The 17015-nt window shown below is 42.2% G+C and overlaps 1 protein-coding gene across 2 annotated transcripts in view; it reads left to right on the top strand.

The window, feature by feature from the left end:
• Positions 1 to 17015, top strand: part of LOC106580096 (small G protein signaling modulator 1) — an 85317-nt gene that overhangs the window by 54952 nt on the left and 13350 nt on the right. The window contains exons 12-19 of one of the 2 annotated variants that reach the window (XM_014160744.3): positions 337 to 466; positions 619 to 783; positions 4278 to 4407; positions 4608 to 4672; positions 4886 to 5031; positions 6033 to 6161; positions 6246 to 6437; positions 6743 to 6814. In XM_014160744.3, coding sequence (XP_014016219.2) covers positions 337 to 466; positions 619 to 783; positions 4278 to 4407; positions 4608 to 4672; positions 4886 to 5031; positions 6033 to 6161; positions 6246 to 6437; positions 6743 to 6814 — 1029 coding nt within the window. The remainder of the gene's footprint in view (positions 1 to 336; positions 467 to 618; positions 784 to 4277; positions 4408 to 4607; positions 4673 to 4885; positions 5032 to 6032; positions 6162 to 6245; positions 6438 to 6742; positions 6815 to 17015) is intronic. The other variant, XM_014160748.3, reaches the window with a different exon arrangement.

Raw genomic sequence — 17015 nt, forward strand, 5'->3', positions numbered from 1 at the left:
CTGTAAAGACTACATGATGTCTACTGAGCAAAATAAATTATAAAAACTAACCACACATGGCTGCTTTAAGACAGACCTTATTAAATATGGCTTATATAAGCAGTCTTCCTGTTTGGTGAAAGTTTGGATGTTTAAAAAAATCGAGGCTATTTTAAAGACGCTGTGCCGTCAGAATCGTCATTTAAAAAATGTTAATAGTTCTTTTGTCTAAACAAGCAAAGAGTGTTGTTAATCATTTTAGATCCTGAATAACAGTTTAGCTACAGTTTACCACCTTCTAAAAATGTTTTTGTTGGCATTTACTGTATCTACTATTCACCTAATTCCTAATTACAGGGGAAGGTGTTTCCTAAACTGAGAAACAAGTGTTCACAGGGCTCCTCGGACTCAGTGTCCGATAAGGAGGAGGATGAGGCCACAGACTATGTCTTCCGCATCCTGTTCCCCAACAGCCAATCAGAGTTTGGTAAGTGACTTTGACCCCTCCTCCAGAGCACTGGTAATATCATGGTTTTCATTTGCTCCATAACACCTATTATTCGTGTGTTAACTTCAGGTGGCCCCGGAGTGATGTTTTTTGTTTCTTTTTTATCCAACTGTCCTTATTGTCCGTTCCAGTGACTATAACACACCCTCCCCGTGTTTCCCCGGGGGCTCCTCTCCTGTCCCGCTCCTTTTCCCTCCATCTGAGAGGACAGCCCCCGACCAAAGGGATCTTGGTGGTTCCTAAGCGCTCCTGCAGCTATCCCAGAGACCACTCCTCAACCACCACAGGGAACAGCTGTAATGTTGCCACACCTCAGCTCCTCCATCTGTCTGTCTGTCTGTCCACTTCCTTTGCTTCAATCACCGCCTCGCACTCTGTCTCTTCCCTGCAAAACTTACAAATGAGTCCCCTAATCATGCACTCTCTGTCCCCTTTGCTTAACCTCAGTCCCTCTTGGACAACAGGTGGCTGACCACGGGTCTTTCAATCGAAAAATCAAAACGTTATGTCGAGGTGCATAGTGGTTTAGAGTAGTAGCAAAAGTGGAAATGTTGAAATTGACATGTTAAAGGCTGAATCCTAAGTTCAGATGCACACACAACTCAGAAATGCATGCCTTGCGGGCTAACAGAATAAAGAAAGCCCAATAAGAAGATGTCGTCATTACCATGCCAACAGACAGTTGTACACCCTCCACAGATTGACATGTTTTGATTCCCCAAATGTCCTTGTTGATGTGCTTGATTTGTTCTCCAATACCACCTAACCTCTATGGCAGGTATTAACCTATCCTTTAATCTAGTGACGGATCATGCCCCGTATCATACCTAATCTGTCTAATTCAGCTGTGATCGTGTCTTGAGAATCATCTCCAGAGGTGTCCAAATCATGATGGTGCAATGTGACTGTGTCTGAGAGTTTGAGGCTGTGCAGTTACAGTATAGGTCAGAGTTTGACCAGGATCAAATACAGGTAACTGCCAAAATAAAATAAACACCAACATAAAATGTCTTATTAGGGCATTGGGCCACCATAACAGCATCAATGCGCTTGGCATAGATTCTACAAGTGTTTGGAACTCTATTGGAGGGATGCGACCCTATTCTTCCATGAGAAATTCCATGATTTGGTGTTTTGTTGATGGAAAACGCTGTCTCAGGCGCCGCTTCAGAATCTCCCAGAAGTGTTCAATTGGGTTGCGATCTGGTGACTGAGACACACACACTCTTTAAACCTCCTTTGAGACCCCTCTTTTATAGTCACTAACCACGTTTCCATCCACAGTTTTTATGCAAGTAAAGATATACCTGTTTAAAAACAAAATTCCAACAGCTGTGATGGAAACAGGAAGTTTCGGTGCAATTTTATAAATGCAACAGATTTTTTTTCTTTGACACGGTGGGATCTTTTTGTGTCTGTAAAAGTCGGAAGTTTACATACGTTAGCCAAATACATTTAAACTCAGTTTTTCATTCCTGAAATGTAATAGTCGTAAAAATTCCCTGTCTTAGGTCAGTTAGGATCACCACTTTATTTTAAGAATGTGAAATGTCAGAATAATAGTAGAGAGTGATTTATTTGAGCTTTTATTTCTTTCATCACATTCCCAGTGGGTCAGAAGTTTACATACGCTCAATTAGTATTTGGTTGCATTGCTTTTAATTGTTTAACTTGGGTCAAGCGTTTTGGGTAGCCTTCCACAAGCTTCCCACAATAAGTTGGGTGAATTTTGGACCATTCCTCCTGACAGAGCTGTTGTAACTGAGTCAGGTTTGTAGGCCTCCTTGCTCTCACACGCTTTTTCAGTTCTGCCCACAAATTTTCTATAGGATTCAGGTCAGGGCTTTGTGATGGCCACTCTAATACCTTGACTTTTTTGTCCTTAAGCCATTTTGCCATAACTTTGGAAGTATGCTTGGGGTCATTGTCCATTTGGAAGACCTATTTGCGACCAAGCTTTAACTTCCTGACTGATGTCTTGAGATGTTGCTTCAATATATCCACATAATTGTCCTACCTCATGATGCCATCTATTTTGTGAAGTGCACCAGTCTCTCCTGCAGCAAAGCACCCCCACAACATGATGCTTTGGAGCAGTGGCTCCTTCCTTGCTGAGCGGCCTTTCAGGTTATGGCGATATAGGACTCGTTTTACTGTGGATATAGATACTTTTGTGCCTGTTTCCTCCAGCATCTTCACAAGGTGCTTTTACTGTTGTTCTGGGATTGATTTGCACTTTTCGCACCAAAGTACGTTCATCTCTAGGAGACAGAACGCGTCCTTCCTGAGCGGTATGACGGCTGCGTGGTCCCACGGTGTTTATACTTGCGTACTGTTGTTTGTACAGATGAGCGTGGTACCTTCAGGCGTTTGGAAATTGCTCCCTAGGATGATCCAGACTTGTGGAGGTCTACAATGTTTTTTCTGAGGTCTTGGCTGAATTATTTTGATTTTCCCATGATATCAAGCAAAGAGGCACTGAGTTTGAAGGTAGGCCTTGAAATACATCCACAGGTACACCTCCAATTGACTCAAATAATGTAAATTAGCCTATCAGAAGCTTCTAAAGCCAATTATAAGTGAAATAATCTGTCTGTAAACAATTGTTGGAAAAATGACTTGTGTCATGTACAAAGTAGATGTCCTAACCGACTTGCCAAAACTATAGTTTGTTAAGAAATTTGTGGAGTGGTTGAAAAACGAGTTTTAATGACTCCAACCTAAGTGTATGTGAACTTCAACTGTATTATGCGAGAAACGGAGATGGAAAGCCCTTTATGCGCAAATATTGATATAATAACCATCATATCAAAGTGAACCTGGAGTCACGCGATGATATCGTGTGTGGCCGTCCCACTACAATTCAATAAACCATGCAGTTTATTAGGCTACAGATTAAATGAATGATGATGAACTTCACAGGTTGGTGAACGTGCACGGTGATGAGTTTGATGCCCCTTTCCAATAAATATCCAGGGTCTTATTCTGGTGACATGATGATTGATGCTTGTCTGCCGTTTTGACAACTAAAAATATGAATAATCTCATCATGTAGACTAGCCAACTCACACAGCTTACCCGCACTGTATCTGCGAGCTGTTGGCTAGAGCGCACGTGCCAAGACCAGAGTAAGCACGTTTGCTATTTAACGCAACAGTTTGTGACAAAACTATCGTTAGAGTTGAAAATGCAGTGGAAACACATTGAACTTTTTTATTCAGTACATTTTTATTTTTATTCGGTACATGAAAACTTAGTGCACACAAAATGTACCTTTTTTGCTCATGTCATCACACACTGATTTTTATACGCAACAAGTAATTTTGGTGGAAACACAACACTGGTGGGAAAACATGCATATTTTCTTTATGCAGATTTTTTGAATATTCGCATGAAACTATCTCCAATTGGATGGAAACCTAGCTACTGAGATCTCTTCTAGCCATGGTAGCCAAAATAATGGGCAACTGGGCATTTTTATATATGTCGCTAAGCATGATGGAATGTTTTAATTGCTTAATTAACTCAGGAACCACACCTGTGTGGAAGTACCTGCGTTCAATATACGTTTCCTTTATTTTGGCAGTTTCCTGTACATATAAGTCAGATACTCACAAATATTTGAGCTTTGCTTGTTATAGTTTGCCCAGTACAATGGCAACTCCAAGCTAAATCAGGTACACCTCAAATACTTTCAAGCATTTGATTTATGTATTTGACGTGGGTCTGACATGTTTCAAACCTCATACTGTGCGCTAACCGTGATGCTTGTGTGTGTTGTTCTGTGAAGCAGTGGCTCCAGAGCTGATGGACCAGGGGGCCAACATATGGCAGCCCATCCCCGGGAAGTCCTCCTACTCATCCTGTACCCAGGGCAGCTTCTCAGATGGAGGACCCCCCAACGGCTGCAACCATGAAAGGTCAGAGACAGACACACACTGGTGGTTACCCAGACATCATCCCTAGCCTTTACCGATCCCACTGACCTAAACTAGTATTTGAACCCGGGTCTGTGGAGCTCGTATCCTTCTCAGGTCAGTAGGATCGGTAAAGGCTGAAGATCGAAGAGGTGAAGGCATTATGGAGGACACTTTGATTTATATGCTGTTTCCCTCTGCAGAGCCCCTTTGAAGCTGCTGTGTGACCAAATGAAGTATCAGATCATCTCCCGGGCGTTCTACGGCTGTACGTGATTGTGAACACAACGCTTCTATCTTTTGTACCCCTAGATGATTTGCAACGCGTTGCAATGGATTTTAATTTCAAACCGTTCATCAATTAGCCTAGCGTCCAACTATTAATTAGGTGTCGGATGTGTGATCGCCTTATTAAATACTTTATCACATAAAATCTCAGAAAGGAGGATCATTTGAAAGCGGTTATGTTTTTCTATTTCAGGGCTAGCTTATTGTCGTCAACTGTCCACTGTACGTACACACCTCTCGGCCCTGGTCAACCACACCATCGTGGCGCCTGATGTGCCCTGCGATGCCTTCACGGGCCTCACCGCTGAGGTGTGGCAGAGGTTCCTTCAGGACTGCACTGTAAGTATCACCATCACATTATTAGCAGCGTTGCTAACATCATCAGAGATACACACTGTACAGTACCAACCAGCCAAAACCCTCTGGCAATGAAATGCACATGCACGTACACATGCACACACACACTCATCTATATTCACCCATTAATCATCAAATCACTCACAAATTCTTACTCACACAACCAAACGTATGCAAGGGTGGCTAATGCCCTGCTATTAAGCTCAACAGCAGACATTTGCATGGGTGGGATTCAGTTGATAATCAACCAATGGGTGGGATTCAGGTGACGAATAATCTATCTAGTTCATCCATGTGTGTCCAATCTGTGTTTGTACAGTCCTACTGTCTGTATTCAATCTGGGCTCCCGTACAGCGGTCTAAGGCACTGCATCTCAGTGCTTGAGTGTCACTACAGACACCCTGGTTCGATTCCAGGCTGTATCACAACAGGCCGTGATTGGGAGTCCCATAGGGCGGCACACAATTTGCCCAGCGCCGTCCGGGTTTGGCCAGTGTAGGCCGTCATTGTAAATAAGAATTTGTTCTTAACCGATTTGCCTAGTTAAATAAAGGTTTAATATTTTTTTTATTATGTATTATACATTATTTAACAGTGATTTAGGACCCCCACTGACATCCAGTGGTACACAACCATTCTGCAGCATAACTGATCTACTCTAGATAAGCCACTGGCCTCCTTTTTTTGTTTTGTTTTCTTGTGAATTGTTTTATGTCAGTGTACTGTATATGTAAATGTTAGTCTATTCATGTGTGGGTACGTCATTGGTTGTACTGTACAGTATATTCCGACCTGGGCTCACCTGGCACAATGGAACCAATGGAATAGTCCTAAAAGTGAAACCCGCACTCCAGACAGGCTTGATCAAACTCACAAAACTAGTAACTTAAAGAAAATGACTACTTCTGGTATTTGAACCCAAGTCTGTACAGAGGCCTTTCTATATCTCATTGACTGAGGCCTGTCCCTCTCTACTCTCCAGGCCTATAACGAGCAGGAGCTGCTGCGCCTGGTGTACTTCGGCGGCGTTGATCCTTCGCTGCGTAAGGAGGTGTGGCCCTTCCTCCTGGGCCACTATCAGTTTGGCATGTCTGAGTCTGACAGGAAAGAGGTTGGTGTCACCCTTGCCATTTAAATGTCACCACCAAAACCCCTTGACCTCCAACCCCGTGACCCTTGCCCTGTGACACTGCAGGTGGATGAGCAGGTGCGGGCGTACTACGAGCAGACCATGAGCGAGTGGCTGGGCTGCGAGGCCATCGTGCGGCAGCGGGAGAAGGAGCAGCATGCAGCGGCGCTGGCTAAGTGCTTGTCTGTCTCGGCCAGCGTGGATAATCCAAACCCCGTCCAGAGGATGATGCACCATGACTCCAGCATCAGCAATGAGGTGACGCGCGCACGCTCACTCCTGTCCACACGCACACATAGTCTTGTGGCACACAGGATACCCGGTAGTCCAATATGTTGTTTTGACCAAGATGTTAGATCTCCAACGCCTCAATAATATGAAAGTACAAAGCATATAGTGAAGTGTTAACTTGGGGCACCAATAATACACTGCCTTTATGACAGTTACGTATCATTGCATACAGGCCTACAGAATTACTTATCCACATTAGAATGTTGTGTTGTGCCAGGTTTTTAATTGACCTGTTTTCTCCCCTGCTGGTTCTCTGGTACTAACCATGCCAGTCCTCCCAGAGCTGCAGCTCAGACAGACAGAGCCTGGCTCGCCTGCAGAGTGACTCCAGCAGCAGCACCCAGGTACCCCTCATGCACTCTGAGAGTCCTATTAAAATACTGTAGATGAAATGTTACATTGATTTTGTATGTCATTCTATCCCCCTCTATGCTCACATAATTAAAAGTAGCTATTATTGATAATAATTAACAATAGGAATAATAACACGCACAGGGCTGAATATACACTTGCCTGTATACAGGTGATTCTACAAAAGTTTAGCAAATTACAGTCCCATTCCCGCAAAAACAATTTAAAAAACGGTTAAGTCTCCAAACTTAGGACATTTATTTACATTTACATTTACGTCATTTAGCAGACGCTCTTATTCAGAGCGACTTACAAATTGGTGCATTCACCTTATTTACATCATGATATGTTCTAATTCAATCCAAGGCAATAACAAACATTATTCAATTAATATAGTACATATTATAGTAAAAAGTAATTGTTTATATTGAGAGGTGGCTGTCCCAAACCCTGATTCTTCAACTTCATTGAAAACAAAGCAATTAATGATTTGAGTTGTATTATTACATTGAAATATACTGATCTAATAAGTCGTTTTGTTTCTTTTTAAACAGCTTTCTCATAAAAGGCTGTCCCAACTTTTGAAGTCACTACTGAAACGCACATGTTAAAAGACTTTAGAATAAATGTGCCTTAAGTCACAGTCCTACAAATATCACCAGGTGATGAGATTACTCACCATGTGGTGAGTAGTCTGTCTGCAAACCTTTAGGAGAAAATTAGTGAGCAAGTTGGTAAATCTTCATGTATTTTTACAGTGTCACTAATGTATCAAGACGTATTAGAAGTACGCTTTTGTGACTAAAATGTATATGTTTGCTGGGATGTACATCCGTCCAAATGAAAGATAGCCAGACATATGTTAACTATGTGGATTCTTTTAAATACAAAATAAGTCAAAATTGTACAAACAGAAACGGTCACAACTGAGACAATTGACACCATAGAGATATATTTGTATCTGTGCCATTATGGTGTTTGTGACAGCACGGGCAGCACCATTGAGGATAAATCCCTTTTAAAGTTGCATGTGATGTGCTCTACCAACTGAGCTACAGAGGACCACCATGTGGGTAGGGGACAAGTGTACACTTCAGGAAAAAGTGTAGAGTATTGAAATGTATAGCCAGCAGGGGGGCTCCAACCCTCTAAGAGCCCAAACATTGACATCTATTTGGCCAAAACATAGACGTCTATAATGTGCTCTACTGTACTGTACTATACTGTACTGTATCCTACTGTACTCAAATTTACTCTATTTGAGTTTCTTACAATTGAAGAAAGGGCCCATGGACTCTTGATTTAGTGGTCTTGGTCTTGAGACATAACATAAATAAAGTCTCAACTCACTGGGTCTGGATCTTGGGACCAATGTCCTGGTATAAATATTGGTCTTAACCTGGATATTACCTTAGTCTTTAGTTTACAAACCATAGGCAACCCAATTTGAAGAAGACCATGCTCTCTGATGATTGGCTGATCACTCTCAACCCATAGCAATCCCCACCCATAGCAATCCCCACCCATTGGACCCAAGTAATAATTGAAATGTCTAACAACATCATTAATTAGATGCATAAGTAATTCAATCAATTAACACGTTTCAGATTCATACAGTCAACAGAGAACAATAGAGATTATATTTCTATAAATTCAGTTAAAAAAATCTAGTTAAATGGTATGCAAATAGCATTTATAAAATGTACAGTACCAGTCAAAAGTTTGGACACACCTAATCATTCAAAGGTTTTTCTTTATTTTTTTACATTTTCTACATGGTAGAATAATAGTGAAGACATCAAAACGATGAAATACTGTCAATACAGTCCCTGGTTCGATTCCAGGCTATATCACATCCAGCCGTGATTGGGAGTGTCACGGATCCCTCCGGAACTTTCATTACGCACACCTGTCCCCTATTCCCACTGATTAGTACTTGTATAAGTGTGCCCTTTGGTTTCAATTGGGCTGTCCATTATTGTTACAATGTCCATTGGTGCGTGTGAGTACCTGTGCGGTTTGGGCGTTTGTGCCCTTGTGGATTGCGCAGATGATTACGGGTCTCGTCCCGTGTGTTAATCATTGTGCACGTGTGTTATTCATTAGAGGTACTCCTCGCTCTTTTGTTTTGGGTTTCTACCTTGTGTTTTGTTACGTGTTTGTTTGGTCTTTGTCCCCGTGCCTTTACACGGCACGCCGTAATTTGGGCTTAATAAAAAACCCTATTACGCGTTCCTGCGCCTGTCTCCAGAATCTCTTCATACCAACGTGACAGGGTGTCTCATAGGGCGGTGCACAATTGGCCCAGCATCGTCTGGGTTTGGCCGAGGTAGGCTGTCATTGTAAATAAGAATTTGTTCTTAACTGGCTTGCCTAGTTACATAAAAAATATTGGAATAAACACTCTTGGCATTCTCTCAACCAGCTTCATGAGGAATGCTTTTCCAACAGTAGGAGGAGTTCCCACATATGCAGCCAACAAATGCTGAGCACTTGTTGGCTGCTTTTCCTTTATTCTGCGAACCAACTCATCCCAAACCATCTCCCTTGGTTGAGGTCGGGTGATTGTGGAGGCCAGGTCATCTGATGCAGCCCTCCCATCACTTTCCTCGGTCAAATAGCCCTTACACAGCCTGGAGGTGTGTATTGGGTCAAATGATAGTCCCACTAAGCGCAAATGGGATAGCATATTGCTGCAGAATGCTGTGGTAGCCATGCTGGTTAAGTGTGCCTTGAATTCTAAATAAATCACTAACAGTGTCACCAGCAAAGAAACCCCACACCACCTCCTCCATTCTTCACGGTGGGAACCACACATGTGGAGATCAACCGTTCACCTACTCACAGAGACACGGAGGTTGGAACCAAAAATTTCAAATTTGGACCAAAGGACAGATTTCACCAGTCTAATGTCCATTGCTCATGTTTCTTGGCCCAAGCAAATCTCTTCTTATTGGTGTCCTCTAGTAGTGATTTCTTTGCAGCAATTTGACCATGATGGCCTGATTCACCCAGTCTCTTCTGAATAGTTGATGTTGAGATGTGTCTGTTACTTGAACTCTGTGAAGCTTTTATTTGGGCTGCAATCTGAGTTGCAGTTAACTCTAATTAACTTATCTCTGCAGCAGAGGTAACTGGGTCTTCCTTTCCTGTGGCGTTCCTCGTGAGAGCCAGTTTCATCTTAGCGCTTGATGGTTTTTGTGACTGCACTTGAAGAAACTTTAAAAGTTCTTGACATTTTCCAGATTGACTGACGTTCATGTCTTCAAGTAATGATGGACTGTTGTTTCTCTTTGCTTATTTGAGCTGTTCTTGCCATAATAGCTATTTGGTATTTCACCAAATAGGGCCATCTTCTGTATACAACCCCTACCTTGTCACAGCACAAACACATTAAGAAGGAAAGAAATTCTACAAATTAACTTTTAACAAGGCACCCCTGTTAATTGAAATGAATTCCAGATGACTACCTCATGAAGCTGGTTGAGAGAATGCCAAGAGTGTGCATAGCTGTCAAGGCAAAGGGTGACTACTTTGAAGAATCTCAAATATAAAATACATTTTGATTTGTTTTACACTATTTTGGTTGCTACATGATTCCATATGTTATTTCATAGTTTTGATGTCTTCACTATTATTCTACAATGTAGAAAATAGCAAAAAATAAAGAAAAACCCTCGAATGAGTAGGTGTGTCCAAACTTTTGACTGCTACTGTATCTGTAATAGAAGGTTAATAAAAATAATTACTACTGTGCATGGTTCTCCCTTCATTGCAACCTTTTCACTATGTTTTGGTAGTGACAAATTTAGTGGGGTGATAAGGAATTCAGGTAAATATTTCAAATAGGCAACAAAGTGTGTGACTAATATATACTTTGTTTGAACAGTTTTTCTTCCAACCCCCAATTTGCACCACTTCTGTAGAATGACTCATACACAAAAGCTGCTTAGTCCCACAATACTAAAAAGTGAACTGTAGAACGATTGTCTCGCAATCACTATTTTCATGGAAAAATGTTGTATTATGGCTTCAAGATCAAAATCTAAGAGCGCCTCCAAAAGCTAGAAATCGTTCCGACACACAATTTGTTGGGTTTTTTTTACAAAAAATCTTTCAATTTTTGTCATTCATACAACTATGATATTCCTAATGTTTCAAACTTATTGAATTACTCTAGTCCAGGGTTTCCCAAACTCAGTCCTCGGAAACCAAAGGGGTGCGTGTTTTGGTTTTTGACAGCTTTGATCAGCTGTGTTAGAGCAAAAACCAAAATGTGCACTCAGTTTTGGAAAATGTAAAAAAAAATAAAAAATGATGAAGGGTAAAATGCTGGAATTCCAGTGTTGGTAGAAACAAAATGTCAAAGCTGTATCAAGTATAGAAAAGCCAACTGTCCTAGGTGGTGCATTTGCAGTGGTTCATAGATGTCAGCACCTGTGTGATGAGAGTAAGATGAGACGTTGGGAAAAGTTAAAGGAGCATGAACATGTTTTAAATAAAAAAGGGGAGTAAGGAGAAGCTATGGATGCAGTTTTCTATGTATGATATGACAAGGGCGTTGGAGGGATGCGGGCGGACTGCTCCTTGAGAAGATAGGGTGTGTTATGTGATGTTTAACATGCACCGGACAGTGTGTTGGAAGCAGTGTTAGGGTTGTATAGTAAGGTGCTGAGGACTGGGGTGATACCTGCTGGGTGGAAATGTGTGGTGGTCCAGAATTGTCAATGTGGTTTGAAGTGGACAATGCTACTTCTCTGGGAAGTGTGGTTAGTCCGGTGTTGTTCACCCTGATGATAGATTATATATTTAAAAAGGTGGGACAGGGACTGGGTGTGGCCTTGTATGCTGATGATGGGGCTGTATGGGAGAGAGGTAGGAATGTGAAATATGTGATGAGGAAGAAGCTGTGGGAGTTGTGGAAGATTGGTCTCTAACATGGTGGTTTAGGACGTCTGTGGCCAAGACCTGCTTTATGGTGTTTGTATAGGAGGAAGGTTAAAGATGATAAGCTGCAAATATACGTTCAGGATATAGATCGGGTGTCTGAGTTGAAGAATTTAGGGTATGTGGTTTGATGAGAGGCTTACGTGGAAGAGACATGTTGAGCATATTGAAAATAGGGGAGGAAGGTGTTGAACCTCACGAGGGCAGTGGCAGGATATGATTGGGGGTTGGATAGACAAACACTGTTGTATATGTATCAGGCATTGATCAGGTCATCTTTGGATTATGGGTGCTTTGTATATGGATCGGCAGCCAAAACGGTACTATAGCGCCTGGATAGGATACAGTCAAGGACCCTGAGAGTGTGTGTTGGTGCCTTCAGGACGACACCTGTTGAGGCATTGCAGGTGGATAGTGGGGAACTGGCACAGAGGATAAAGCGGGACAAACTTGCATTAGCGTACTCGGAAAAGGTTGAAAAGGAGTTCAGAAGGATATCCTGCGGTCATGGCAAATGGGGAATATTGGGCCCGAGGAGTGGGTAAGCAGAAGGCGTACGGGTGGACAATTGGGCAGAAAGTGGTAGAATATGGACTAGGGGAGAGCGAGATAGGGTTCCCCAATTGCATTGGGGAACGTTCCTCCGTGGTTGTTTCCGAAACCAAGTGTAGCTGTGGATATGATTGAGGGAAGGAGAGAATGGGGTGAGCACATGAGATGGGATGTGGAGATGTATACATACAGTTGAAGTTGGAAGTTTACATACACTTAGACTGGAATCATTAAAAATGGTTTTTCAACCACTCCACAGATTTCTTGTTAACAAACTATAGTTTTGGCAAGTTGGTTAGGACATCTACTTTGTACATGACACAAGTCATTTTTCCAACAATTGTTTACAGACATGTTATTTAACTTATAATTCACTGTATCACAATTCCAGTGGGTCAGAAGTTTACATACACTAAGTTGACTGTGCCTTTAAACAGCTTGGAACATTCCTGAAAATGATGTCAGGGCTTCTGATAGGCTAATTGACATAATTTGAGTCAATTGGAGGTGTACCTGTGGATGTATTTCAAGGCCTACCTTCAAACTCAGTGCCTCTGATTGACAACATGGGAAAATCAAAATAATTCAGCCAAGACCTCAGAAAAAAAATTGTAGATCTCCACAAGTCTGGATCATCCTTGGAAGCAATTTCCAAATGCCTGAAGGTACCATATTCATATGTACAAACAATAGTACGCAATTATAAACACCATGGGACCACGCAGCCATCATACCGCTCAGGAAGGAGATGCGTTCTGCCTCCTAGAGATGAACGTATTTTGGTGCAAAAAGTGAAAATCAATCCCATAACAACAGCAAAGGACCTTGTGAAGATGCTGGAGGAAACAGGTACAAAAGTATCTATATCCACAGTAAAACGAGTCCTATATCGACATAGCCTGAAAGGCCGCTCAGCAAGGAAGAAGCCACTGCTCCAAAACCGCCATAAAAAAGCCAGACTACGGTTTGCAACTGCAGATGGGGACAAAGATCGTAATTTTTGGAGAAATGTCCTCTGGTCTGATGAAACAAAAATAGAACAGTTTGGCCATAATGACCATCGTTATGTTTGGAGGAAAAAGGGGGAGGCTTGCAAGCCGAAGAACCCTATCCCAACTGTGATGGCAGCATCATGTTGTGGGGGTGCTTTGTTGCAGGAGAGACTGGTGCACTTCACAAAATAGATGGCATCATGAGGTAGGACAATTATATGGTTATATTTAAGCAACTTCTCAAGACATGTCAGGAAGTTAAAGCTTGGTAGCAAATGGGTCTTCCAAATGGACAATGACCCCAAGCATACTTCCAAAGTTGTGGCAAAATGGCTTAAGGACAACAAAGTCAAGGTATTGGAGTGGCCATCACAGAGCCCTGACCTCAATCCTATAGAAACATTTGTGGGCAGAACTGAAAAGGCGTTTGCGAGCAAGGAGGCCTACAAACCTGACTCAGTTACACCAGCTCTGCCAGGAGGAATGTGCCAAAATTCACCCACTTATAGTGGGAAGCTTACCCGAAACATTTGACCCAAGTTAAACAATTTAAAGGCAATGCTACCAAATACTAATTGAGCGTATGTAAACTTCTGACCCACTGGGAATGTGATGAAAGAAATAAAAGCTGAAATATATCACTATTATTCTGAGATTTCACATCATTCTTAAAATAAAGTGGTGATCCTAACTGACCTAAAACAGGGAATTTTTACTCGGATTAAATGTCAGGAATTGTGAAAAACTGAGTTTAAATGTATTTGGCTAAGGTGTATGTAAACTTCCGACTTCAACTGTATATACACACTACCGTTCAAAAGTTGGCACTTTTCGCACCTAAGTACGTTCATCTCTAGGAGACAGAACGCCTCTCTAGGAGACAGAACGCGTCTCCTTCCTGAGCGGTATGACGGCTGCGTGGTCCCACGGTGTTTATACTTGCGTACTGTTGTTTGTACAGATGAGCGTGGTACCTTCAGGCATTTGGAAATTGCTCCCTAGGATGATCCAGACTTGTGGAGGTCTATGATTTTTTTTCTGAGGTCTTGGCTGATTTCTTTTGATTTTCCCATGATGTCAAGCAAAGAGGCACTGAGTTTGAAGGTAGGCATTGAAATACATCCACAGGTATGCTTCCAATTGACTGAAATGATGTCAAATAGCCTATCAGAAGCTTCTAAAGCCATGATATCATTTTCTGGAATTTTCCAAGCTGTTTAAAGGCACAGTACACTTAGTGTATGTAAACTTCTGACCCACTGGAATTTTTATACAGTGAATTATAAGTGAAATAATCTGTCTGTAAACAATTGTTGGAAAAATTACGTGTCATGCACAAAGTAGATGTCCTAACCAACTTGCCAAAACAATAGTTTGTTATCAAGGAATTTGTGGAGTGGTTGAAAAACGAGTTTTAATGACTCCAACCTAAGTGTATGTAAACTTCCGACTTCAACTGTATGTATGTATGCATGCATGTACAGTGAGGGAAAAAAGTATTTGATCCCCTGCTGATTTTGTACGTTTGCCCACTGACAACGAAATGATCAGTCTATAATTTTAATGGTAGGTTTATTTGAACAGTGAGAGACAGAATAACAACAAAAAAATCCAGAAAAACGAATGTCAAAAATGTTATAAAATGATTTGCATTTTAATGAGGGAAATAAGTATTTGACCCCTCTGCAAAACATGACTTAGTACTTGGTGGCAAAACCCTTGTTGGCAATCACAGAGGTCAGACGTTTCTTGTAGTTGGCCACCAGGTTTGCACACATCTCAGGAGGGATTTTGTCCCACTCCTCTTTGCAGATCTTCTCCAAGTCATTAAAGTTTCGAGGATGACATTTGGCAACTCGAACCTTCAGCTCCCTCCACAGATTTTCTATGGGATTAAGCTCTGGAGACTGGCTAGGCCACTCCAGGACCTTAATGTGCTTCTTCTTGAGCCACTCCTTTGTTGCCTTGGCTGTGTGTTTTGGGTCATTGTCATGCTGGAATACCCATCCACGACCCATTTTCAATGCCCTGGCTGAGGGAAGGAGGTTCTCACCCAAGATTTGACGGTACATGGCCCCGTCCATCGTCCCTTTGATGCGGTGAAGTTGTCCTGTCCCCTTAGCAGAAAAACACCCCCAAAGCATAATGTTTCCACCTCCATGTTTGACGGTGGGGAGGGTGTTCTTAGGGTCATAGGCAGCATTCCTCCTCCTCCAAACATGGCGAGTTGAGTTGATGCCAAAGAGCTCCATTTTGGTCTCATCTGACCACAACACTTTCACCCAGTTGTCCTCTGAATCATTCAGATGTTCATTGGCAAACTTCAGACGGGCATGTATATGTGCTTTCTTGAGCAGGAGGACCTTGCGGGCGCTGCAGGATTTCAGTCCTTCACGGCGTAGTGTGTTACCAATTGTTTTCTTGGTGACTATGGTCCCAGCTGCCTTGAGATCACTGACAAGATCCTCCCGTGTTCTGGGCTGATTCCTCACCATTCTCATGATCATTGCAACTCCATGAGGTGAGATCTTGCATGGAGCCCCAGGCCGAGGGAGATTGACAGTTATTTTGTGTTTCTTCCATTTGCGAATAATCGCACCAACTGTTGTCACCTTCTCACCAAGCTGCTTGGCGATGGTCTTGTAGCCCATTCCAGCATTGTGTATGCCTACAATCTTGTCCCTGACATCCTTCGAGAGCTCTTTGGTCTTGGCCATGGTGGAGAGTTTGGAATCTGATTGATTGCTTCTGTGGACAGGTGTCTTTTATACAGGTAACAAGGTGAGATTAGGAGCACTCCCTTTAAGAGTGTGCTCCTAATCTCAGCTTGTTACCTGTATAAAAGACACCTGGGAGCCAGAAATCTTTCTGATTGAGAGGGGGTCAAATACTTATTTCCCTCATTAAAATGCAAATCAATTTATAACATTTTTGACATGCGTTTTTCTGGATTTTTTGTTGTTATTCTTTCTCTCACTGTTCAAATAAACCTACCATTAAAATTATAGACTGATCATTTCTTTGTCAGTGGGCAAACGTACAAAATCAGCAGGGGATCAAATACTTTTTTCCCTCACTGTATGTATGTATGTATGTATGTATGTATGTATGTATGTATGTATGTATGTATGTATGTATGTATGTATGTATGTATGTATGTATATTTTATAAAATCGTTTATATTCGTTTTTAAGGACATACATACATACATACAGATGGTTCAAAGGATCCAGTCAGTGGTAGGGTGAGGGCAGGAGTGTATATCCCAGATTTCAATGTTCGAGTATGTAAGCGATTAACTGATTATGTGTCAGTGTAGGTGGCCGAGTTCATGGCCATGATTATAGGTTTGAGATGGGTGGAGGAGGTGAAACCACTCAGAGTGGTGATCTGCTCTGATTCGGCTGCAGTGTTGAGTAGTGTGAAGACGGGCAGGTCGGATAGGAGAGACTTGTTTATGGAGATGATGGAGCTGTTAATGGGATTGGAGAGGATGGGAGTGGTGGTAAGCTTTTGTTAGGTTCCTGCCCAAGTGGGTGTGGAGGGTAATGAGAAGGCTGATGTGGTGGCTACGAGTGTGGTGAGGAGAGAGGGTAGATATTCAGGTCCCGTTGGGCCGTAGGGAAGTTAAGTCCTTGATCCGGGCAAAAGGGCTCGATCTTTGGCAAAGCTAGTGGGATGCTAATAGTGAGGGGAGGCAATT

The sequence above is a fragment of the Salmo salar genome, chromosome 20, assembly GCF_965601325.2.
Source record: "Salmo salar chromosome 20, fSalSal1, whole genome shotgun sequence".
Classification (NCBI taxonomy): domain Eukaryota; kingdom Metazoa; phylum Chordata; class Actinopteri; order Salmoniformes; family Salmonidae; genus Salmo; species Salmo salar.